This window comes from Schistocerca nitens, chromosome 8 (assembly GCF_023898315.1).
Source record: "Schistocerca nitens isolate TAMUIC-IGC-003100 chromosome 8, iqSchNite1.1, whole genome shotgun sequence".
NCBI classification, from domain to species: Eukaryota; Metazoa; Arthropoda; class Insecta; order Orthoptera; family Acrididae; genus Schistocerca; species Schistocerca nitens.
In genome coordinates, this window is record NC_064621.1 from 611,901,810 (window position 1) to 611,927,062 (window position 25,253).

The 25,253-nt window shown below is 44.9% G+C and overlaps 1 protein-coding gene across 1 annotated transcript in view; it reads right to left on the minus strand.

Moving 5' to 3' along the window:
• Positions 1-25,253, minus strand: part of LOC126198551 (hemocyte protein-glutamine gamma-glutamyltransferase-like) — a 394,601-nt gene that overhangs the window by 277,086 nt on the left and 92,262 nt on the right. Inside the window, exons 4-5 of the mRNA XM_049934974.1 lie at positions 24,139-24,277; positions 8,393-8,619 (exon numbers count right to left, since the gene is read on the minus strand). Coding sequence (XP_049790931.1) covers positions 8,393-8,619; positions 24,139-24,277 — 366 coding nt within the window. The remainder of the gene's footprint in view (positions 1-8,392; positions 8,620-24,138; positions 24,278-25,253) is intronic.

Here is a 25,253-nt window from a genome sequence, read left to right on the forward strand (position 1 = left end):
GTCAGCGAATAATGGCTGCGATATTCCTTGATGGAACGGTCAGTAGTGAAAGGTACGTGACAGTTTTGGAAGATGATTTAATCCCCATTACCCAAAGTGACCCTGATTTCGGCACGATGTAAATCCTGCAAGACGGAGCTCGACCGCAGAGAAGCTGGAGAGTCTTTGGTGTCCTGGAGGAGTACTTTGGGGACAGCATTCTGGCCCTGGGGTACCCACAGGCCATTGGCGTGGGCCTCGATTGGCCGACATATTCTCCGGATGTGAACACATGCTACTCCTTTTTGTGGGGCTATATTAAAGATAACGTGTACAGCAATAACCCCAAATGCATTGCTGAGCTGAAAACAGCCAATCAGATCATCGACACCATCGATTTTCCGCCACTTCACGGGACATGCAGAATTTCGCTATTCGTTTGCGCCACATCATCGCCAATGATGGCAGGCATATCGAACATGTCATAACCTAAATCCGAATATCTGTAGTGACGTTTACATGTTGACTAAACTGTGTGCACACCGTAGTTTGCAACTACTTCACGTTTTTTACATATAGATCAATAACTGTCACCCTGTAGGTAGAATACTGTGAGTAAGACGTCATAATACCCCGCCGATACATTTGATGGAGTGCCAATGCAGCGTCTGTGCTAATATCTGCAGCTAAGCGTCTCGCAGCCCTTTCTATAAACAAGTGTTTATCTCGGAAAGTTTGCGTTTCCGGACCTATGTTTATTGGACTTATTTCTCTTGTTTCGATGAGTACAACCACCTCGCAAAGTATTCGACACATTTTTTTGAACACCCTGTATGTGTACATCTTCCAGCATAGCTTTGAACTATATGTTGAAATTTCAACACAACTTAGTATACGTATTGGTAATCTGAGGCATTGACCGTAATTATGAGACAAAACGAGTAATCCTATCTGCGGTGTAAACGCAGGTATAAAGCAGCAACGTTTGCAGATACTTCAGCCAAACTTGGCAGTTATATAGCTTACTAAGTGGAAAAATGTGACAGTTCTAGAACCATTGGTCCTGATAAGCATGTCTGATTAGGGTGACACAGAAAACAAAATTGAAAATGAACTATATTTATGATAAATCCACAGTTTTCGTTGTTGCTAGATTAACTGATAAGAGACGCCCTAGAGGTACAGTTGATTGTAGGAGAGGGTCATATAACTCGGTAAAGGTTGGAGAAATTTCTTCCAAATTTGGTACAAAATACCGTAGGACTAAGGCACACATACCGATAGGCAGGATAAGGTATGGATGGGACAAGAGAAGGAAAAATAAAATATTGCAGCTGATTACGTCTTCTGTTAAATAAGTATCGCAATGACCCTATAAAATCTCTTACTTTATAATTTGCGTACTGCATTTGAAAAAAGAAGTAAAGCTCTTATTAACCTGAAGGCGAAAGAAGTGATGGGGGACTTATAAAATTCTAAGACGGACGTGTCATACTTTTAGAAACGTAAATAAAATTAACTTGGAAACTTCCTGGCAGATTAAAACTGTGTGCCGGACCGAGACTCGAACTCGAGACCTTTGCCTTTCGCGGGAAAGTGCTCTACCAACTGAATTACCCAAGCACGACACACGCCCCGTCCTCACAGCTCTAATTCCGCCAGTACCTCGTCTCATACCTTCCAAACTTCACAGAAGCTCTCGTGCGAACCTTGCAGAACTAGCACTCCTGGAAGAAAGGATATTGCGGAGACATGGCTTAGCCACAGCCTGGGGGTTGTTTCTAAAATTAACTTTGTTTTTAAACTATGAAAGACTTCTGACCTTTTTCAGTATATAAATAATCCAGCAGACAATGCCAGGTAATCAGCTAGTGACATCTACAAATTATATTTTCTGGCTCATTTATGACTCTTCCCGTAATTCACTTTGCTCAAGGTTATTGGCGTAATGTGGCAAAAGAGTATGGCTGTGGCAACGAAATAAAAATATCCTTATATGAGGACTATCCCTGTCAAGTTTGGAGATGCTGTGGAAATTTGCTAACTTCTAATCCTTGAATCGACTTCGAAACTATCAAAACTCGGAAGTTCTGCAGTAAAGAGAGATACCGATACTTATCGTCAGCCACCAGCTTCTGCTCTTTCTTATCTTGTGAAAGCTATCAACAGAATTACTTTCCCTTGCCAGGTCAAATGGAAATATTTACAAACATTAAAGAAAATATCAAATGCCTTGCCAACTCGACAACAATATATTGAGGTGTACTTGTGCTGATATCGAATGTATTGACGTTGTTTCTGAAAAATCGTCATGTTTGTTAAACATACTAAGAAAGTGAGGCATCAAGACATCTTAAGACCTGATGCAGGAAGATGATATTATAATGGGGTAACGATAGCCCGCAGTAAGCGTTTTGCCTGAAGTGCTGGGGATGGAGACGGAACCACCTACTGAGCATTCCAATTTGGCGCGGAGATGAAATATATGTGTCTTGGTGAAAGAGTAATCTCTTGCACAGCTCGCTGAATTTCACCTCAAAGAAGGGCTCCAGGAGGCTGGACGCTCCTTCGGAAGAGTGATCCAGCGCATCAGATATTTGTCGTCGGTGTTCTAGCGTTGGAGGTGATACTCCAAAGAACATACACAAGCACTCCGGTTTCAGACTATAAGAGCATATACATACATGCCTGAGTCTCGTATCAGATTAGTAACCGTTATTTCGACGGTTAAGGGAAGGTTTCCGGACTGTCTCTGTGCCTCTGTGGTGAACGTGTATGATAAATGGACATGATACGTTGGCGAATAATTGTCATGAATGCTTGGGAGTTCCTTGTCTTAGCTGCGACCATAGTGAAACTTGTCTAATGGTGCTCGAAGCTCAGCTGCTGATTATGAATCCAGCGTCGGTGGTTATGCTCGCTGTAAAGGAACGAGAAACATACAAAGAAGATACCTAGTCTTAATGTCGGCTGCTGTGGTTGCTCTGACAAAGATGAGAATAACAGTTGTTTATGAGCCGAAAAGTATCGCCCCAAGATAGGCTTGCGATTCCTGGCACCCGCCCTATATCAAACTACATCCAGCAAGTGGTCGCCGACAGAGATCGTGCCTAGGCAGTGGGGGGAGCAGCGTTAGCACTGCAAAGGGCTCTCCAAACGTTGCTCATTCGACTAAAAATGGCCCGCCAGATCACACCACAGCTTTTAGCTGGTGTATCACCCTATTAGCAATCAAAATTTTACTCCCGAAGAAGGAAATAGATAAAGATATTCTGTCTCTCTCCTAGTTACCTTTACTTAACTATTTAAGCATCCATTACTAACGAAAACAATTGTGTAACATTTCTAGGAGTCAAACTTGAAGGTGAATGTTGCACTTATGTGGAAAAACATTTCTTCATGAGGACTGGCAGCCGATGGAAGCAGTACAAGTTTTTCTGCGATAATTTCAGAAGTTTTGGTCAACACTTTGTGAGTTACTGTGATGAGTTATTGTTGCTTTTGGTGAGGGTTTTTATCATCTAGTGAATAATTCGTGGCGCAACAAATTCCCATTTATGTAATACTAGAACGAGGAAGAACAAAATGTGCGGAAAGTGATGGAGCATGGATTGTAGTTAGGGCAAGTTATATATGTGTTGTCATGTGTCTACTCCTTGATTATTAGAGAAGGAGGAGGACAAAAACCGATGCTGGCACTTAGCAAATGCCTCTCTAATAGCACAAAGAGGACCACTGGGCATAACGTCCGCGTTAGACAGACGGATCACTACCGACAGTGTCGCATGCTCCCACCTTACGGGACACTCAGGGGATATTTGGAATCGAATACGAAGTATTGTCACGAAGTTCGGTGTTCAGGAAGTTCAAAGCATCACCTGGCTTCCCCTGGGCGGCCTAATACTGGGGAATTTGTTCCACCAGCAGGGTTCTAACCGGCAACCTGCGACCCGAGAGTCACAGCAGAGGTGTGAGCTATCGCCCTCGCCAATAGCAGCCGGTTATAGACAATTTATACTACTAATGGTGAGATGTTGCGGTTCATAACCATTGCTTTCGTTGAGCCAGCTTGCTGCCTTGTGCATAATCCCTGGCCAAGCAAGTTGTCATTCCATTAGAACTAGATTGAGGAAAGAATGAAAGGTACGTAGAGGCTTGCAGTAGAGAGTGGAAAAGTGTAATTACTTGAGAGTGTGTGCGTTGAGTGGGATCTAAGGTAATAAGTTAACCACTCAATAATTCATGCGGCTATTTTTGATCGGTCGTTGCAACTACAAAAATGTGAGATTTTTTCACCAGACGCGTTTCGCTTTCTTGAGGTAAAGCATCATCAGTGGTCTGTAATTAAGTTTATTTGCATTTTGGTTCAAAATGGCTCTGAGTACTATGGGACTTAACGTCTGAGGTCATCAGTCCCCTAGAACTTGGAACTACTTAAACCTAACTAACCTAAGGACATCACACAGCTGGCCTGGGTGGCCGAGCGGTTCTAGGCGCTACAGTCTGGAACCGCGTGACCGCTACGGTCGCAGGTTCGAATCCTGCCTCGGGCATGGATGTGTGTGTTGTCCTTAGGTTAGTTAGGTTTAAGTAGCTCTAAGTTCTAGGGGACGGATGACCTTAGAAGTTAAGTCCCGTAGTGCTCAGAGCCATTTGAACCATTTTTTGACATCACACACATCCATGCCCGAGGCAGGATTCGAACCTGCGACCGTAGCGGTCGCGCGGTTACTGACTGAAGCACCTAGAACCGCTCGGCCACACCGGCCGGCATTCGTATTTTGATTTCTGGCCGGCCGCGGTGGTCTAGCGGTTCTGGCGCTGCAGTCTGGAACCGCGGGACTGCTACGGTCGCAGGTTCGAATCCTGCCTCGGGCATGGGTGTGTGTGATGTCTTTAGGTTAGTTAGGTTTAAGTAGTTCTAAGTTCTAGGGGACTTATGACCTAAGATGTTGAGACCCATAGTGCTCAGAGCCATTTGAACCATTTTTTTGATTTCTGTTTTGGTAGGCAGGAGAGCCAACACCGTGTTACTAGAGGAGGCCGAAAGGCACGCGTTTTAGCTCACGCAGGCTGGCGTGATGTCTGGAATAGGACAAGGAAATTAGAATTTAGAAAAACGGACGTAGCTGGTGGAATACTTAACTTTAATCCGTTAATGAAGAACGTCGGTCTTGACGGTACATGAATCAATATCAATAGTAACTGATAATGGCGCCTTGCTAGGTCGTAGCAAATGACGTAGCTGAAGGCTATGCTAAACTATCGTCTGGGCAAATGAGAGCGTATTTTGTCAGTGAACCATCGCTAGCAAAGTCGGCTGTACAACTGGGGCGAGTGCTAGGAAGTCTCTCTAGACCTGCCGTGTGGCGGCGCTCGGTCTGCAATCACTGATAGTGGCGACACGCGGGTCCGACGTATGCTAACGGACCGCGGCCGATTTAAAGGCTACCACCTAGCAAGTGTGGTGTCTGGCGGTGACACCACAATTTCCTTTCTAGATTTACGGTGATTTCTAAATTACAAACAAACCTATTCTCAACGAACTGGTTTTCGATTTAAAAGCAAATCAAAATGTAAATAAACTTAAAGACCACAGATGATGCTTTACCTCAATAAAGCGGAACGCGTTTGATGAAAAAATGACGCATTTTTGTAGTTGCAACGACGGATCAAAAATACCCTCATGAATTATAAAGCAACTACGAACATTAGGGCAGCACAAATGAAGAATTTAACCACTGAATATTTTGTAAACTCAGCGCTCTTGGTTCCAGACTGGGAAATAGATGTTTTTCTACCTCCTTGGAGATTTTGTTTGAGAGATTAGATTGTGTGACGAGGCGTACCTAGTTGGAAGGCAGCAGTGGGTGTTGATTTCGTCTCTGGAGTAGTAAGTCGATTTCTGTCTGCTGAGCTACGCATTTGACGGAAGCCGCAAGTACAAGCATCAGCAATAACCCGTACCCACGAGAATTACCATGGCGCTGCTCATTTATTTATTTCATCGGTGTGCCTTTACAGTCCTTGAAAGTATAACATCCGCTTTACATGCGCAAAACTGAATAATTGGATCGATGTTACTACTCTGTCGAAAACATTGCGGAAAATTACCTTAAGAAAAACTACAAATACATAATAGACTTACAAGTCTTACACTCAGAGGAAAAGGGGGCAAACTCAGCCAGTTAGAAATTTTAGGAACTAAAAAAACAGATGTCCTCACACCTATTATTACGAGCAAACCCAATTCAATTATTCATCTTTGTTAGATGATATCACAACATATGGCCTCAGCCCATCAGATAATAGAAAACTTTTGGCTCATACTTAAATTTATTCCTAGATATGTTTAGTCATGTTACTGTAATTGCTAAATTCTATTATTCCATACGCAATTTGTCAAAAAAGGCCATTGAAATAATTTTACATTAAGCCAAGGATCGATACATTAAGATGTTGAAATGTCTGTCTTATTCTGACGTTTATCTTTGCATTATCATCTTTAAAATCAGTAAATGGCTTGTAACCCGAAAATTAGGTTGTGCAGTAACCATAATGAAATTTGTGAAACAAGGCGAGAAATTCTGCTTGTTTCGTTAAAAACAAAACTGTGTGGATGTATAGGGTGTTAACATCTGAAAAAGAAGAAGGTTACAAGTATCGGTTTCGGCACCCTGTGGGAGAGTAATAGCAAATGGAAAACTGCTGTAAACAGGGAGAACAGGGTATCAGTTACCATCCAGTGGCAACCTTAGCGTTTCTCCTGTTCTTTTCTGTGCTGTTTTTCCAACATATTCTGTGCGGTACAGTGGGTGCCACTGTTGTGCAACGAGACACCGCTAGGGAAGTAGTGACGCTTGTTGCTTGTGCAGCGCAAAACACATATCGGACAGCTGGTTTTCACATGTCGCAAAAACAACACGTAAAAGCATAATTACTCTCACACCACCCTCAAACTGTGATTAGCTTTCCTTGGACGGCAGGGAACTTCTTATGTGTAATCTGGACTGATATTTTGGCGCAGGGAAGCACAAGGAGCTGCATGAGCACGCTCACGGTATTACACGGGTGGAACGCAGCTCGCGCTATTCGTCCACGAGACTCAGTGGGCCATAGACACGGGTTCCCAGGTAGATGCCGTATTTTTTGACTTCCGCAAGGCTTTCGATACAGTTACCCACAGTCGTTTAATGAACAAAGTAAGAGCATATGGACTATCAGACCAACTGTGTGATTGGATTGAAGTGTTCCTAGATAACAGAACGCAGCATGTCATTCTCAAGGGAGAGAAGTCTTCCGAAGTAAGAGTGATTTCAGGTGTGCCGGAGGGGGTGTCGTAGGACCGTTGCTATTCACAATATATATAAATGACCTTGTGGATGACATCGGAAATTCACTGGGGCTTCTTGCGAATGATGCTGTAGTAAATCGAGAGTTTGTAACAATGGAAAATTGTACTGAAATGCAGGAGGATCTGAAGTGAATTGACGCATGGTGCAGGGAATGGCAACTGAATCTCAATGTAGACAAGTGTAATGTGCTGCGAATACATAGAAAGAAAGATCTTTTATCGTTTAGCTACAATATAGCAGGTCAGCAGCTTTAAGGAGTTAATTCTGTCAATTATCTGGGAGTAAGCATTAGGAGTGATTTAAAATGGAATGATCATATAAAGTTGATCGTCGGTAAAGCAGATGCCAGACTGAGATTCATTGGAAGAATCCTAAGGAAATGCAATCCGAAAACAAAGGAAGTAGGTTACAGTACGCTTGTTCGCCCACTGCTTGAATACTACTCAGCAGTTTGGGATCCGTACCAGATAGGGTTGATAGAAGAGATAGAGAAGATCCAACGGAGAGCAGTGCGCTTCGCTACAGGATCATTTAGTAATCGCGAAAGCGTTACGGAGGTGATAGATAAACTCCAGTGGAAGAGTCAGCAGGAGAGGCGCTCAGTAGCGCGGTACGGGTTTTTGTTGAAGTTTCGAGAACATACCTTCACCGATGAGTCAAGGAGTATATTGCTCCCTCCTACGTTTATATCGCGAAGAGACCGTGAGGATAAAATCAGAGAGATTAGAGCCCACACAGAGGCATACCGACAATCTTTCTTTCCGCGAACCACACGAGACTGGAATAGAAGGGAGAACCGATATAGGTACTCAAGGTACCCTCCGCCACACACCGTCAGGTGGCTTGCGGAGTATGGATGTAGATGTAGATGTGTAATTTGGATTGATATTTTGGTGGAGGGAAGCACAAGGAGCTGCATGAGCACGCTCGCGGTGTTAGCACCCTTCCCCCGGCCCCAGATGCCCCGCGTCAGACGAGCAGCTGTGGGGGACCAGCTCCACAGCTCCACTGGCGTGAGGCGCGACGCTCGCAGCCAGCAGCCGGGGCCCGCGACTCACCATCTTGGAGATGGCCCTGGCCACGCGCACGGGGTCCCCGCGCTGCGAGTCCTTGAGCGGCGACCATCGCAGCGCCTGAAGCGCCGACGGCAGCACGCAGCTGTCGAACTGGCCGAAGACCCACTCGCGGCCGCGCGAAGAGCCCCACGGCCCGATCCAGATCTTGCCCACGTCGTTCAGCACGTACTCGTCCAGGTAGCGCTCGTTCTCCATGTACACCTGGTCCTCTGCAACGCCAGCACATCTGCCGTCACGTCACCAGCTGTGCCGAGCGCACTTTGCAGCCGCAGAGACATTACCGTAAAACAGGTCACTTCACACTCCCGTCACAAAGTTTACGTTTTCTGCAGCTGGCGTTTTTACGAACAACTGGCTTGAACCACACTAACAAAAATAATGTAAGAGCTTGATCTAAATAGGTCAACTAATGCTGGAAGGAGCCGGCCGGAGTGGCCAAGTGGTTCTAGGCGCTACAGTCTGGAACCGCGCGACCGCCACGGTCGCAGGTTCGAATCCCGCCTCGGGCATGGATGTGTGTGATGTCCTTAGGTTAGTTAGGTTTAATTAGTTCTAAGTTCTAGGGGACTGATGACCTCAGAAGTTAAGTCCCATAGTGCTTAGAGACATTTTTTTGAATATGGTTTTGTCTACACACCCTATTTTTCCTCGTAATCCCCATTCCGTTCTTTAGCCTTCCTCCAGCGCGATACAAGGGCGTGTGTGCCCTGTCGGCACCAGTCCTTGTCCTGGTGGCGGATGCAGTACTTCACTGTGTCAATCACCTCCTCATCGTCCTCAAAATGTCTTCCACGAAAGGCATCCCTTAATGGCCCAAACAAGTGGAAGTCCCAGGGGGCTAGGTCAGGTGTGTCACGTGTGAGAGCCGTGGATGGTCTCCGCGACCGCTGCATATTGTGGAGCTCCGCCCATCCGCCTTCTGATGACCTCACCCTCCGTGTCCAACGATTACCTGTATTTCTGTCGACAGCAGATGCTCCATTAACTTTGCACAAGCCTTTGTGAATATTCCCCACCGTTTCGTTCTCTGCAGTGAGAAATTAAATGACGACACATTGCTTGTAACATACATCACTTACAGACACCTTTTTGGCCGGCCGCTGTGACCGAGCGGTTCTAGGCGCTTCAGTCCGGAACCGCGTTGCTGCTACGGTCACAGGTTCGAATCCTGCATCGGGCATGGATGTGTGTGATGTTCTTAGGTTCGTTAGGTTTAAGTAGTTCTAAGTCTAACGGACTGATGACCTCAGATGTTAAGTGTGGTGTCACCGCCAGACACCACACTTACTGGGTGGTAGCCTTTAAATCGGCCGCGGTCCATTAGTATACGCCGGACCCGCGTGTCGCCACTGTCAGTGATTGCAGACCGAGCGCCGCCACACGGCAGGTGTAGAGAGACGTCCTAGCACTCGGCCCAGTTGTACAGCAGACTTTGTTAGTGATGCTACACTGACAAATACGCTCTCATTTGCCGAGACGATAGTTAGCATAGCCTTCAGCTACGTCATTTGCTACGACCTAGCAAGGCGCCATTACCAGTTTATATTGAGGTTGTTATTAATGTATCAACAAGAGCGATGTTCTCCAATTATGGATTAAAGTTAAGTATTCTGTCTTGCCAAGTCACAACATTAAGTCCCATAATGCTTAGAGCCATTTGAACCATTTTTGAACACCATTTTGAAACTATCCTGCAGCTATGCTAGCTGTCGGAAGTGACGGAAAGTTGTCGCGCTCACTCAGGAAACTTCAAATAATACATGCGTAAAGTTTAGCATTCGTAGCATTTTTTCGGTTCAGAAAAGAAATGCGGTGTGTTACTTTCTCGGCAACCTTAGTATTAGGTCTTCAACATTGCTTCCGCCATTGGTTCTCCAAATTAGATGCTTTAATATGAAATACTTTTTAAAAATTACGTTTCAGAACAATAGCAGTATTGGTCCCGAAATTATTTAATGTCATTGACGCGTTTCACCCTTTTGAGGCATGATCAGATTGTATACAAAATCACGAAAACCAATCAATTAGAAATGGAAGAAAAGGGCATGGTCCTATGCTTCACGGCTAAGCAGGCAACGTGAACTAAAAGTAATAAAAACTTACGTAAAAGTAGCTGGATACGTGACCCGCCAGTCATAAAACTACATCAAATGTGAAAGACACAAAGGTAACAGGATGTACAGCTTGTATCGAAAAGAATCATCCGGTTTGACACGTCTGTATTTCTGAAACTAATAAACATATACAACGAATTTTGTTTTTTCATGAATGGGAAACTCAAAAGTGTTGTCCACACTTTTTCATAGCTGCTCAATATACCTCCCCTGAGATGCACGGCATTTGTCAAGGCGGTATTCAAATTGTTCCCACACTCCAGCGAGCATGTCTTGAGTTACAGCTTCCACATCTGCTTTTATGTAGTTGTTCCGTACCCAATATTCTCACATTATGCCGGTTCACCTTTCCATTTAAATGGAATGTTGCCTCGTCACTAAACACTAACCGTGGAAGAAAACTGTCATCCTCCATGTTGCCAAGAACGAAGTTACAGAACTCCATATGTTGTTGTTTGTCACCTTCACGAAGAGCTTACAGTAGCTAGATTTTGTGTGGTTTGATGTGTAAACGTCGACGCAACACACGCCAGACGGACGTCGGGGGCATGATGAGCTGTCTAGTAGCACGGTGAACAGATTTCTGCGGACTCCTTGTGAAACCATGGCGGATGCGTTCGACGTCTGTGTCTGACACTCGGGGACGGCCCGAAATTTGCCTTTACACAAACAACCTCGGATTTGTTCATGCTTTCGCCTAATGTTTTGTGCTGTAGGAGGATCCAGAGCATACCTAGTACGAAAGGCAGGCTGAACAGTTATTACTGAACCACACTACGCAAAATGTAGAATACAAATCGCTTTCTGTTGTCCCGACACCACTTTTACTAGAACTGAAGAGGGCGCACATTCATGCTACCTAGCGGGAACCATGTAAAACTCGAGAGTTTGTTCTTTCCAACAGTACGTTGTTCACGCACATGCCTCAAATAACATAATAGTAATGATTTTTTGAAATCGAATGTTTCTTTTTGATAATTTCTGTATAATCCGTGCGTCACGAAGCATTTAAATCATGAAGCTGACCTAGTGAAAGGAGAGAAACAGCCAGAAAATACAGGGAAAGTACAAAAATGTTGCGCAAAATTTTTCCACGGTTATCGTATGTTACCTTGAGCACGCCAGGTGGCTCCACAGTGACAGTACAAGATGGGGACACGCTTACCAAGCTGCGGTGCGAGGTGCACATGGCACAGTGTCTGTATTGGTGCGCACACAAACATTACTACGACAAATTGAGATACAGGTGCCGCGCGTGGTTCGGTAAGAAGTAACTAGCTGGCGCGCATGACCGGCTTAAGGCACATTTCCGAAAAACAAAAAGTCCGTGAAAGTAATAATTAAAGTGCAAATAAGCAAACCAATGTAGTCACATACAGGGTGTTACAAAAAGGTACGGCCAAACTTTCAGGAACCATTCCTCACACACAAATACAGAACAGATGTTATGTGGGCATGTGTCCGGAAACGCTCACTTTTCATGTTAGAGCTCATTTTAGTTTCGTCAGTATGTACTGTACTTCCTCGATTCACCGCCAGTTGGCCCAATTGAAGGAAGGTAATGTTGACTTCGGTGCTTGTGTTGACATGCGACTCATTGCTCTACAGTACTAGCATCAAGCACATCAGTACGTAGCATCAACTGGTTAGTGTTCATCACGAATGTGGTTTTGCAGTCAGTGCAATGTTTACAAATGCGGAGTTGGCAGATGCCCATTTGATGTATGGATTAGCACGGGGCAATAGCCGTGGCGCTAGGTACGTTTGTATCGAGACAGATTTGCAGAACGAAGGTGTCCCGACAGGAAGACGTTCGAAGCAATTGATCGGCGTCTTAGGGAGCACGGAACATTCCAGCCTATGAGTCGCGACTGGGGAAGCCCTAGAACGACGAGGACACCTGCAATGGACGAGGCAATTCTTCGTGCAGTCGATGATAACCCTAATGTCAGCGTCAGAGAAGTTGCTGCTGTACAAGGTAACGTTGACCATGTCACTGTATCGAGAGTGCTACGGAAGAACCAGTTGTTTCCGTACCATGTACAGCGTGTGCAGGAACTATCAGCAGCTGATTGGCCTCCACGGGTACACTTCTGCGAATGGTTCATCCAACAATGTGTCAATTCTCATTTCAGTGCAAATGTTCTCTTTACGGATGAGGGGTCATTCCAACGTGATAAAATTCTAAATTTTCACAATCAACATGTGTGGGCTGACGAGAATCCGCACGCAATTGTGCAATCACGTCATCAACACAGATTTTGTGTGAACGTTTGGGCAGCCATTGTTGGTGATGTCTTGATTGGGCCCCATGTTCTTCCACCTACGCTGAATGGAGCACGTTATCATGATTTCATACGGGATACTCTACCTGTGCTGCTAGAACATGTGCCTTTACAAGTACGACACAACATGTGGTTCTTGCACGATGGAGCTCTAGCACATTTCAGTCGAAGTGTTCGTACGCTTCTCAACAACAGATTCGGTGACCGATGGATTGGTAGAGGCGGACCAATTCCATGGCCTCTACGCTCTCCTGACCTCAACCCTCTTGACTTTCATTTATGGGGGCATTTGAAAGCTCTTGTCTACGCCACCCCGGTACCAAATGCAGAGACTCATCGTGCCCGTATTGTGGACGGCTGTGATACAATACGCTATTCTCCATGGCTGCATCAGCGCATCAGGGATTCCATGCGACGGAGGGTGGATGCATGTATCCTTGCTAATGGAGGATATTTTGAACATTTCCTGTAACAAAGTGTTTGAAGTCACGATGGTACGTTCTGTTGCTGTGTGTTTCCATTCCATGATTAATGTGATTTGAAGAGAAGTAGTAAAATGAATTATAACACGGAAAGTAAGCGTTTCCGGACACATGTCCACATAACATATTTTCTTTCTTTGTGTGTGAGGAATGTTTCCGGAAAGTTTGGTCGTACCTTTTTGTAACACCCAGTATAACCTGAAAACGAAATAAATGTGCCCTATATAAAGAGTAGGTAAAATGATTCTATGAAAAACAACGATTCCAAATATGTCATTAAAACTGCTACACACGGAGGGAAACAGATAATTCTGAAGTACATTAATAGCGCATGCATTCTGAATCGTTAAAACTTCACGATACCGTGATCGGGGGCAGTGTGTTAAGTATCGCAAAGAAGATACAGAAATATACTTACTCGTTGAAATACAGAGACGTAAAGTCATCTACAATAAAAAAGTCATTAAAAAGCCCCCTCAAAGTTCGGAGACACATTTAAACCTGTTGCTGTTACAGCTTGCCAAGAGGAACGCGAAAATCTAACACAAAATTACGATTGAAAGTATTGGCCACTGCTGGCCACCACTTCCTCCCATCTCTCGGACAGCCCGGGAATCCCGTGGGGGAAGAACTGGCCGTCTTTTGAAGAGGACCGTGAATCGATCCAATTCTGCACTTGTTCATATGAACGTTCGTGCCCACTTCGAGTGATCTGCACTTTACACTGTCTGTGTTATATCCCTAGTCATGTTGTCACAGTTGTGAAGATTCGATAGGACTGATGCCGGCACTACCTTTCCTATTACGTTCGCTAGCATTCGTCCATTGTAACTATGGGGACACACAGTTCATCATCCAGTGGCATAAAGGCCAAGGAACTCCACTAAAGACCGTCAAGCTGTTATTATCGTGAATGTCGGTGTCGGAATCAATAGTTGGTACCCTGCAGCGAACTCTATGCACCCAAAATTTAAATAATTTTGTAAATGTTCAAATCCCGTTATAAAGTTTTAAAAAAATAATGTGTTGTGCAGCCAAACTCATCAGCTCTAAACGCGTCACAGTGTGTTAATTAAACAGAAAGTAAATATAAATTGGCTGCAGGCACAGTATCGCAAATAAATAATTAACGTACCTATTCAAAACAGAACTGTGAATAAACTCTCGCTCTGAATGCCCTTCTGCGATGTGACCTTTTAGGAGTGCTGTTGTAACATTAAGCAGTCAACCCCCGACTCAGAAGAGAATCTTGTCTTTTACAAAAGAGCTTCAGACTACTGACTACAAATGAGTAAATGTGTTAAATATTTTACATTAAACATGTAAGCGAGAAAAAGTTTAGAAACGTTTGGAGTCATGCTAAGTTGCTAAGTGCTCTCATTATCAAACACTAGGTTAGTAAAAGTCTTGCTAATTTGCGCTCTCTCTTGAGCAGGAGCTACTTTTTCACAAACCTCAATGTTTATGACGTCATATATCTTGAATTATGAGTTGTTCAAAGATACAGTTTTGCAAATACATTCAGTGGTCTACGTGGATACTGTGTGCCAACTGTGTTGCAAATAAGAGATGGTAGTAAAGATGTATGAGGAGTGACCAAGAAATTTCCGTTTGGGGGTGTTGCTGCAGCATATTCGAAACGTATTGCGAGGCCGATGCGGATATATAAGCCCCGACGTGGACGAGGGATCCCTTACCATCTATGCCCGCCCCATTTACCCTACCCTTACCCTCAAGTACCTTGGCGTCACCCTCAATGGCCACATTTCCTGGACCCCCGCATCCTTGGACCGTGCAAGTGTAAGCACAAACTCCTCTCCGACTGGACATGGGGTCTGGACCCCTCCACAATCCTCCACACTTATAAGTCCCTCATCTGCCCCATCCTTTGTTATACCCACTCCGCCTGGATATCCCCTCCCAGCTACTATCCCTTCAAATCGGTGAACGCCATGCGCTCTGCCTCGCCTATCGCATCTGTCTCCCCTCGCCGATGCGAATCCTTTATGACTTGATCCCTTTACTGCACCTCCTCCTTTTCCTCGAAGGGATACGGATCCTCTGCACCTCCCGCAAGCTCAATCCTCCTCAACCAGTTGTCTCTCCCATCCTCTCCCACCCCATCCCGCTGCCGCACCTGTACTCTCGCATCCCACCTGCTCTCCACACTCTCCACATCCTTGCCCAAAGTGGGTTCCGCCAACTACCCATTCCTGAAGATGTCCTCGTTCCATCCATATACCCCTCCTGTCAGCTCTAATCCTCCCTTTCCTACGCTCCCCTTTTCCTCCAGGGCTCCCTCTCTCCTTCCTCACTTTCCTTTCTCCCTACCCCTCCTCTCTCCCAGTTCTCCCACTTCCTCTTCCCCCTCCCAAGGCCTCCACATCTGACCCTGCCCTTTCCCTTCCCCTCACCCTTCCTCTCTCCCATTGGCTTCTTCCCCCTTGCCCACCTCCTGCACCCAGTGGCAGTCCGCCCCCGCCCCCCATCTCCTCAATGTGTTCAGTGTGCCTAAGATCATCACCAATGTGCTACAATGTTCTCTTCGTTTAAGTGCGTCAGTGTTCTTCTCCAGTGTTCTCCTTCGTTCGTGTGTGAATCTGTTTGTCTATGTTTGTGTGAACTGCTGAATTTACTTGTACAACCAGTACCTTCTGCGAACGCCTTTATTTCATTTCTTATGTATGTCTCCTGTTTTTACCAGTCATATATGTCTGTTTTTCTGTCTCCATGTTTACTGTCTGTTTTTCTGTGGCCGAATAGCGGCGTAGATAGTCCGCTGCTGGCCTACCTTTTGTAAGGTCTTAAAATGAAAATAAAGAAAAAAAGACGAGGGATTAGTGTAGCATCCGTGTCTTCCCGACGTGAACTATGGCGACGTTATTACCGAATGGGTTCAAACAGGACCAGCGTGGTGTTATTCTTTCCTTCGCTGCCGAACGACAAACAGCGGTAGGCATCCATAGGAGAATGAAGAATGCGTCCATTTCACCCGAGAATAAGAAATGAACAAAACGTTTTCGTTTGGGAGCGTTGCTGCAGAGTATTTTGCAACGTGGCGCGTTCAAATACAATGTGACGTGGTGTTATTGTTTTCTTGGCTGCCAAAGGACAATCACCGGTAGACACCCATCGTAGAAAGAAGAATGTGTATCGGACAGCATGTCTGTCGAAAATCGCCGTTGTAGAGTGGTGCGGCAAGTTCCGTGCTGGTCGCCACTTGAGACGTGACGTCTGTCGATCTGGGAGGTCAGCCTCAAATGGGAGACACTCGAGTGAACCGCCCTATAGTCCTGATCTCTCCGCACGCGATTATCACGCCTTACAAAACGCCTTCAAGGGTCGACGATTCCTGTCGGACGAGCGCGTGCAGCAGGCAGTTACTCGCTTCAGCACGCAGTACGAGACAGTATTTTACCATTGTCTTCAAACTGGTGCATCGGTGAGCTCATTGCACCAATGTTCATGGTGATTTTGCCTGACTGGTATACCGATTCTGGACTGTATGGTCTTTGAATGGAAACGACATTTTGATCGTCCAGTCATGTCTAACACGGGAGTTTTACTGTATGAATAGCGAAACTGTTGCAACCGATGAACTTCACTCCTTTAACCATTTTGGGTGGGGGGAGGGGTTAATGAAATGGTGTGTAATGTTGGTTGCAGGTCCCTAAATGCTCTCGTTTCCAGATACTGAACGAATATAGTCTGGGTATTTGCGCTAGGTAAGTCACACACGCAGCTTCAAGTCTCACACATACACACACACAGACACACACACACACACACACACACAGTTTCTAACTGTCTTAATCAGCTAATGTGTAGGTTATGACAGCATCATAATTTTTACATTCAGTGAATAAGTACATGAAATATTGTAAATAAAATTGTTGTTGCCTCCGGAAGCCGTTGGATAGGCAACCTGCAACTGCAGCCGGGTGGCCACGCACGAGATTACTCGATTAGTGATACATTGAGGTGACAAAAGTCATGGGATAGCGATACGCACATTTGGCTGTAGTATCGCGCACACAAGGTATGAAAGGTCAGTCTACTGGCGAATCCGTCATTTGTAGTCACGTGCTTCATGTGGAAAGGTGTCCGATTTAAGTACGGCCGCTCGTTGGCAATTAACAGCCTTTGAACGCGGAATCGTAGTTGGATCTAGAGGCGCATGGGACATTACATTTCGGAAATCGTTAGGGAATTCGGTATTCAGAGGTCCGGAACATCAAGAGTGTTCCGAGAACACCAAATTTCGGGCATTACCTCTCACCACGGACAACGCAGTGACGGACTGCCTTCACTTAACGACCGACAGAAGCGGCATTTGCGTAGAGTTGTCAGTGCTAACAGACAAGAAGCACCTCGCGAAATAACAGCAGAAATGAACGTGGCACGTACGACTAACGTATCCGTGTGGTGAAATTTGGCGTTAATTGGCTATAATAGCAGGCGAACAACGCGAGTGCCTTTGCTGACAGCACGACACTCATTGCAGCGTCTCTCCTGGAGTCGTGACCATATCGGTTGGATCCTGGACGACTGGAAAACAGTGCCCTTGTCAGATGAGTCTCGGTTTCAGTTGGTAAAATCTGATGGTAGCGTTCGAGCGTGGTGCAGACTCCACGAAGCCATGGACCCAAGCTGTCAGTAAGGCACTGTGCAATCTGGTGGTGGCTTCATAGTGGTGAGGGCTGTGTTTGCATGGGATGGACTGGGTCCTCTGATAAAACTGAACCAATCACTGACTGGAAATGGCTACGTTCAGCTATTCGGAGACCATTTGCTACCATTCATGGACTTCATGTCCTGAAGCAATGATGGAATTTTTGTGGATGATAATGCGTCATGTCACCGGGCGACAACCATTCGCGAATCACCAAACATTTATGGTGAGTATTCTAGGGGTCAGCTCGTGCATAAATCCTGCACCGACAATAACGGACGGCTACACAGACAGCATGGATCGATATTTCTGCAGGGCCTTCAACGACTTGTTGAGTCCACGCCACGTCGAGTTCTTGCACTTGTTGTTGTTGTTGTGGTCTTCAGTCCTGAGACTGGTTTGATACGGCTCTCCATGCTAGACTAGCCTGTACGAGCCTCTTCACCTCTGAATAGCTGCTGCAACCTACATTCATCTGAATCTGCTTACTGTATTCATCTCCTGGTCTCCCTCAACGACTTTTACTCCTCACACTTCCCCCCGATACTTAACTGGTGATTTCTTCTTGTCTCAGAATGTGCCCTTTCAACTGATCCCTTCTCATGGCCAAGTTGTGGCACAAATTTATTGTCTCCCCAGTTCTATTCAGTACCACCTCATTAGTTACGTGATCGACCCATCTAAACTTCAACATTCCTCTGTAGCACAACATTTCGAAAGCTTGTATTCTCTTTTTGTCTAATCTGTTTATCGTCCATGTTTCACTTCCATGTATGGCAACACTCCACACAAATACCTTCACAAAAGACTTCCTAACACTTAAATCTATGTTCGATGTTAACAAATTCCTCTTCTTCAGAAATGTTTTCCTTGCCATTGCCAGTCTACATTTTCTACCTCCCTACTTCGGCCATCATCAGTTATTTTGCTGCCCAAAGAGCAAAACTCACCTACTATTTGAATAGGCTCGATACCTATTTTAATTACATCATCCGCTTAGTTAATTCTACTACATTCTGTTATCCTTGTTTTGCTTTTGTTGATGTTCATCTTATATTTTCGTTCCAAGACACTGCTAATTCCGTTCAGTTTCTCTTCCAAGTCCTTTTCTGTCTCTCACAGAATTACAATGTCATCGGCAAACCTGAAAGTTTTTATTTCTTCTCCCTGAACTTTAGTTCGTACTCCAAATGCTTATTTTGTTCCTTTTATTGCTTTTTCAATGCACAGATTGAATAATATCGGGGATATGCTACAATCCTGTCTCATTCAATTCTCAATCACTGCTTCCCTTCCATACCACTCGTTCTTGTAGCTACCGTCTGGTTTTCATACGTGTCGTAAATAGTTTTTCGCCCCCTGTATTTTACCCCTGCTAGCTTCAGAATTCCGAACACTGTATTCCAGTGAACATTGTCTAAAGCTTTATCTGTCTACAAGTACTAGAAACGTACTTTCGTCTTTTCATAACCTATCTTCTACAAGAAGTCATTGCTGCACTGCCCTGGACAAAAGGAGGTCCAACCGATATTAGGAAGTATCCCATGGCTTTTGTCACCTAATTTTAAATGACCCCAGTGTCTCGTAGCGTCAGACTCTCAGTCTAAAAAGATGGTAGTCTTTGGGCGTCAAGTCGGGAATGTACGGAGGTTGTAGAATTTCGTAATTTTACTCACAGTGAAGCAGCAGTTTAAGTGTTACGTTGCGCGCTGTCGTGCAATAGGGTGAACTTCTACCAGGGCGTTCGTCGCGTAATGCACGACGGAATTTTAAAAGAGTCTTATTGTAGCAGAAGTCAGTTGTCGTCTGTGCACGTTAAAAAAATCAAGTTTCTTGTCAAGCAATAAACGCAGTCTCCATTACATGAACTGCTTTTTCTTATTTTATTGACGCTTTTCTCTTTGAATTTAACGAATCATGTAACAATATCCGATAATACGCTCTTGTAAGTTAGTACTTCCTTCCACCATCTCATTGTTCAAGCCTCAGAGTCCTAGACGATGCCGTACAAGACGCTCCCAGCAGATTACACTGCCCTTACCATACTTTTTGATGACGAATCCGAATGATGCCACTCCATATTCCGGAATTTTCTTTCAGTTTCACAACGATGGAACCAGTTTTCATCATTTGTCACTATGCATGCCAAAAAATCGTATCCTTCATTTGTAAATCAATGGAGACAGCTGTGGGTGATAGTTCTTTTCTAAACTTGGGACCTAACGGGCACATAATCTTCCTTAGCTCAGGGTACGAATAACTTCCTACGTTTTATTGCAACATTTGTTGCGATTTCATTCAAAGTGACGCTGCAGCTGGCTGTTATGACTTCGTCAGTTCTTTCCTTGTTGCGAAATGTGGAGACGGTACGAGAGCGATGCTACTAATGCCCTCTTGGATTCTCGCGTTACCATCTTTGAAGTGCTTAGATGGTTTTATGTTCGAACACTGCTGGCACTCACGCATCCTTCTCCTTACACACTGAAATCTGAGAAGAATTTCAGCAACTTCTCTTCATCGAACTGTTCAACGGCAAGACTCTGTCCAAACGAAACATAGATGTCGGTCATTTTGTGGGTACAGCTGGTTGTCACTTGACCCAAATGAGTGATGCAAAAAGTCTAATGACATTGTTGAAACTGTAGTTGTAAATGTTAGTTAACTTTTAGTATGGCTCTCGTATTTCAAAATATTGTTGAAGGGTACCTTATGTGAAATAACCGTGATGCTGGTCAGTTCTTGATTGTTAATGAGTCACTTGTCAATTGCAAAGTGTAAAAGCTTGTTGGTCGTAGTGGAAGAAATATTTCTGGCAAGTAGAGAGAAAATAGCTGTGAGGCGATAAAAACTTAAACAATTTATTCATTTATTCTTTTGCTTACTTTTGGAAACGAAGGCCATTTTCAGGTACAGCAAAAATTTGGGAAAAGTACATCGAATGGAATTTTTCTAACTTTACAGAATTAGAAAATATGTTGATTTATCCTGTGCGATCGAAGTCCCACTTGTAAATCAGTTGTTGGGCACTTATTATACTGTTATAAAATTCCTTGTTTCTCCATTCAAAGATTTAAGCACAATACGAGTACGCTTTTTCTTTGTTACAGTCAAGGGTACTTGAGAAGGAACGAAAATTCTGGTAAAGACATTGATTTTTTCGTTTCAGAATAAAGTACTTCTCCCATTCAAGAAAGTCACAGAACCGAGTTTTTCTTGTAATAAACAATTCCTAATATTCATTTGTGATCCGCATCCATGGAGATTTGTCAGCAGCAATCCTTGAGATGTCTGCATGTTTTCTTGATACAGTGTCATATGAAAGAATCTGCCACCTAATGTATCTTTTTAACTAGCGTAGAACTTCCGGTTCATCTTCCTTTTATGAATATCGTCCCGCTTTTCTGATGAAATGAAAATTTGAACAGCCACTTCACTGCACCCACCCATTTAAGTAAAACAATGGACTGAAAGTGGAGAAGACTGAACAACAATGAGAGACAGGTTTCATATACAAGGTGGAGGTACGAGTAACTTGCAACACTTAGTTCAAATGGTTGAAATGGCTCTGAGCACTGTGGGACTTAACATCTGAGGTCATCAGTCCCCTAGAGCTTAGAACTACTTAAACCTAACTAACCTAAGGACATCACACACATTCATGCCCGAGGCAGGATTAGAACCTGCAACCGTAGCAGTCGCACGGTTCCAGACTGAAGCGCCTAGAAACGGTTCTATGCACTACAGTCTGGAACCGCGCGACCGCTACGGTCGCAGGTTCGAATCCTGCCTCGGGCATGGATGCGTGTGATGTCCTTAGGTCAGTTAAGTTTACGTAGTTCTAAGTTCTAGGGGACTGATGACCTCAGAAGCTGAGTCCCGTAGTGCTCAGAGCCATTTTGAACACTTAGTTGTAGTTTGTGTGTACTTACATGTGGATACTGGGTTAGTGCATAAGTTTGTAGCGTTTTTCCGTGGACTTAATAAACACGACAGATACACATTGTAGAGACATTCGCCATTAATAATGTGGTGTCACCGCCAGACACCACACTTGCTAGGTGGTAGCCTTTAAATCGGCCGCGGTCCGGTAGTATACGTCGGACCCGCGTGTCGCCACTGTCAGTGATCGCAGACCGAGCGCCGCCACACGGCAGGTCTAGAGAGACGTCCTGGCACTCGCCCCAGTTGTACAACCGACGTTCATAGTAGGGGTTCACTGACAAATTACGCTCTCATTTGCCGAGACGATAGTTAGCATAGCCTTCAGCTACGTCATTTTCTACGACCTAGAAAGGCGCCGTATTCAATTGATATTTATTATTGTGAAGCATGTATCATCAAGAGCGATGTTCTACAATTATGGATTAAAGTTAAGTATTACATCAACTACGTACTTTATTTGCTACTATTAATTCCCTTAACTGTTCCAGACCTCACGCCAGTCTGCGTGTAATTAAACGCATGCATTTCGGCTTCCTGTAGCAAGACGGTGTTGGCTCTTCTGCCAACACTTCAAATAATATATTCTGCTTCACTGTTTACAACAGTCCGTCAACGATGTAACTTTTCGATTCAACGACTGTAGAAATTAAATGGTTTCGAGGCTGAGAACTCGTCAAACGATGTTCGGAGGGCATTTTCATCCGGAAAGGAAGTTATTTGAAGTGAAACGTGAAACTCTGAGGGCACAAGATCAAGTAAATAAAGAGGGAGCGGAATGACTCCCCAACCCTGACCTGTGTCCTTTGTCAGTCTAGCAGAATGCGGGTGGGCATTACCGTGGAGTAGCATAGCTTCATGGAGTTTGCTTGGTCGTTGTTCCTGCAAGACGTCTCAGTTGTTGACAATAAATTTCAGAAGTGATGGTTACACCTCAGGGAAACAAATTGTAGTACACCACATGTGCACTGTTCCACGAGATGCATAACATTAACTTTTGTGGATGCGCGCAGGTCTTTGTACGGCGAGTTGCTGCTTTGTTTCGACTCAACCATTCGCTTCTTTTGCTTATGTCAGCATAAGAAACCATTCTCGTCATAGTAACGATACAGAACAGGAATGGTTGGTGTTACTCACGAGCCAGTTGATGACGAGAAAGCAGAGATTAACGTATGGCCACCCGCCGATTTTTGTTATTTTGGCTCAGGGCATTCGGTAGACGTAGACCCTATTTTGGAACCTTCCCCATTGCATGCAAATGTGGCACGGTGGTGTCATGGCCATAGCTCATGACGTTTGGCAGTTCTCGAGTACAATGACGTGGATCATTTCGGAGTAATGAGTTTAAACGGTCCTCATGAAACCGCGATTGTCTATCTGAACGTGGAGATACACTAATGTCAGAAGGATCCTCCTTGAAATGAGAAAACCTTTTTCTTGCCGTGCTCTGTACAATGGCATTACTCCATAGACGGCGCAAATGTTTCTCGCTGTCTCCACTGATGTAATCCTCCTATAGAAATCGTCGGAAATCCTCCCCCCCCCCCCCCCCCCATTTCTCCACTTTGCACTCCATTTTCTAGCGCCCACAGATCCATTCACTATCTTCTAATGACAAATTGGCAATATGTGAAATCATATAAGCACAGTGAACTGCAAACGAAAAATGACAGTCGGTAAATAAACTAATAGCAACCAGACTACCAAGACGCAAAACGAAAACGCTACGAACTTATGCACGAACCTAACAGGTGTGGCAGTATGTACTGGTGTCACATTGTACTACAAGCGACGCGAGTTTTCACTTGAATCACTTAGCTGTGCACTGGAATCAGTTCAAATGGTTCAAATGGCTCTGAGCACTATGGGACTTAACATCTGAGGTCATCAGTCCCCTAGAACTTAGAACTACTTAAACCTAACTAACCTAAGGACATCACACACACCCATACCCGAGGCAGGATTCGAACCTGCGACCGTAGCGGTCGCGCGGTTCCAGACTGTAGCGCCTAGAACCGATCGGCCAATCCGGCCGGCACTGGCATCAGTTTATACATTGCTATGGAAGAATAATTACGGTACATAGGGCATTAGCTTTTCCTCTCTACAATTATTTATTGTATGAGGACCAAAAATACAGTTTATTGAGTCTGGTGGTTGAAGTTGTATGAACACTCGGACCGAATGGGTTTATAGAATCATCAAGAGTGGTTAGAGGCAGAGTAACGCTACTTACTCTTGGACCAGGGGTTGAACAAGATGTAAATGTCCTGCGGGTGTGAGAAGTAGCCAGCTTGTCCCGTGGTGTCCCCCCGGATGCGGGTCTTCACTTCCAGCTTCCATTTGCCCACAGGGCAGTCAGCTGCAGCCTCAACCTGTAACAGAAAGGGATACAGGCTGCTTGGCAAGAAACCAACTGTTATACTACGCATACTGTCGGAAAACGTATCGCTATTTATACACTACTGGCCATTAAAATTGCTACACCACGAAGATGACGTGCTACAGACGCGAAATTTAACCAACAGGAAGACGATGCTGTGATATGCAAAAGATTAGCTTTTCAGAGCATTCACACAAGGTTGGCGCCGGTGGCGACACCTACAATATGCTGACATGAGGAAAGTTTCCAACCGATTTACCATACACAGACAGCAGTTGACTGGCGTTGCCTGGTGAAACGTTGTTGTGATGCCTCGTGTAAGGACGAGAAATGCGTACCATCACGTTTCCGACTTTGATAAAGGTCGCATTGTAGCGTATCGCGATTGTGGTTTTATCGTATCGCGACATTGCTGCTCGCGTTGGTCGAGATCCGATGACTGTTAGCAGAATATGGAATCGGTGGGTTCAGGAGGGTAATACGGAACGGCGTGCTGGATCCCAACGGCCTCGTATCACTAGCAGTCGAGATGACAGGCATCTTATCCGCTTGGGTGTAACGGATCGTGTAGCTACGTCTCGATCCCTGAGTCAACAGATGGGGACGTTTGCAAGACAACAACCATCTGCACGAACAGTTCGACGACGTCTCAGCAGCATGGACTATCAGCTCGGAGACCATGGCTGCCGTTACCCTTGACGCTGCATCACAGACAGGAGCGCCTGCGATGGTTTACTCAACGACGAACGTGGGTGCACGAATGGCAAAACGTCATTTTTTCGGATGAATCCAGGTTCTGTTTACAGCATCATGATGGTCGCATCCGTGTTTGGCGACATTGTGGTGAACGCACATTGGAAGTGTGTATTCGTCATCGCCATACTGGCATATCACCCGGCGTGATTGTAGGGGTGTCATTGGTTACACGTCTCGGTCACCTCTTGTTCGCATTGACGTTACATTTCAGT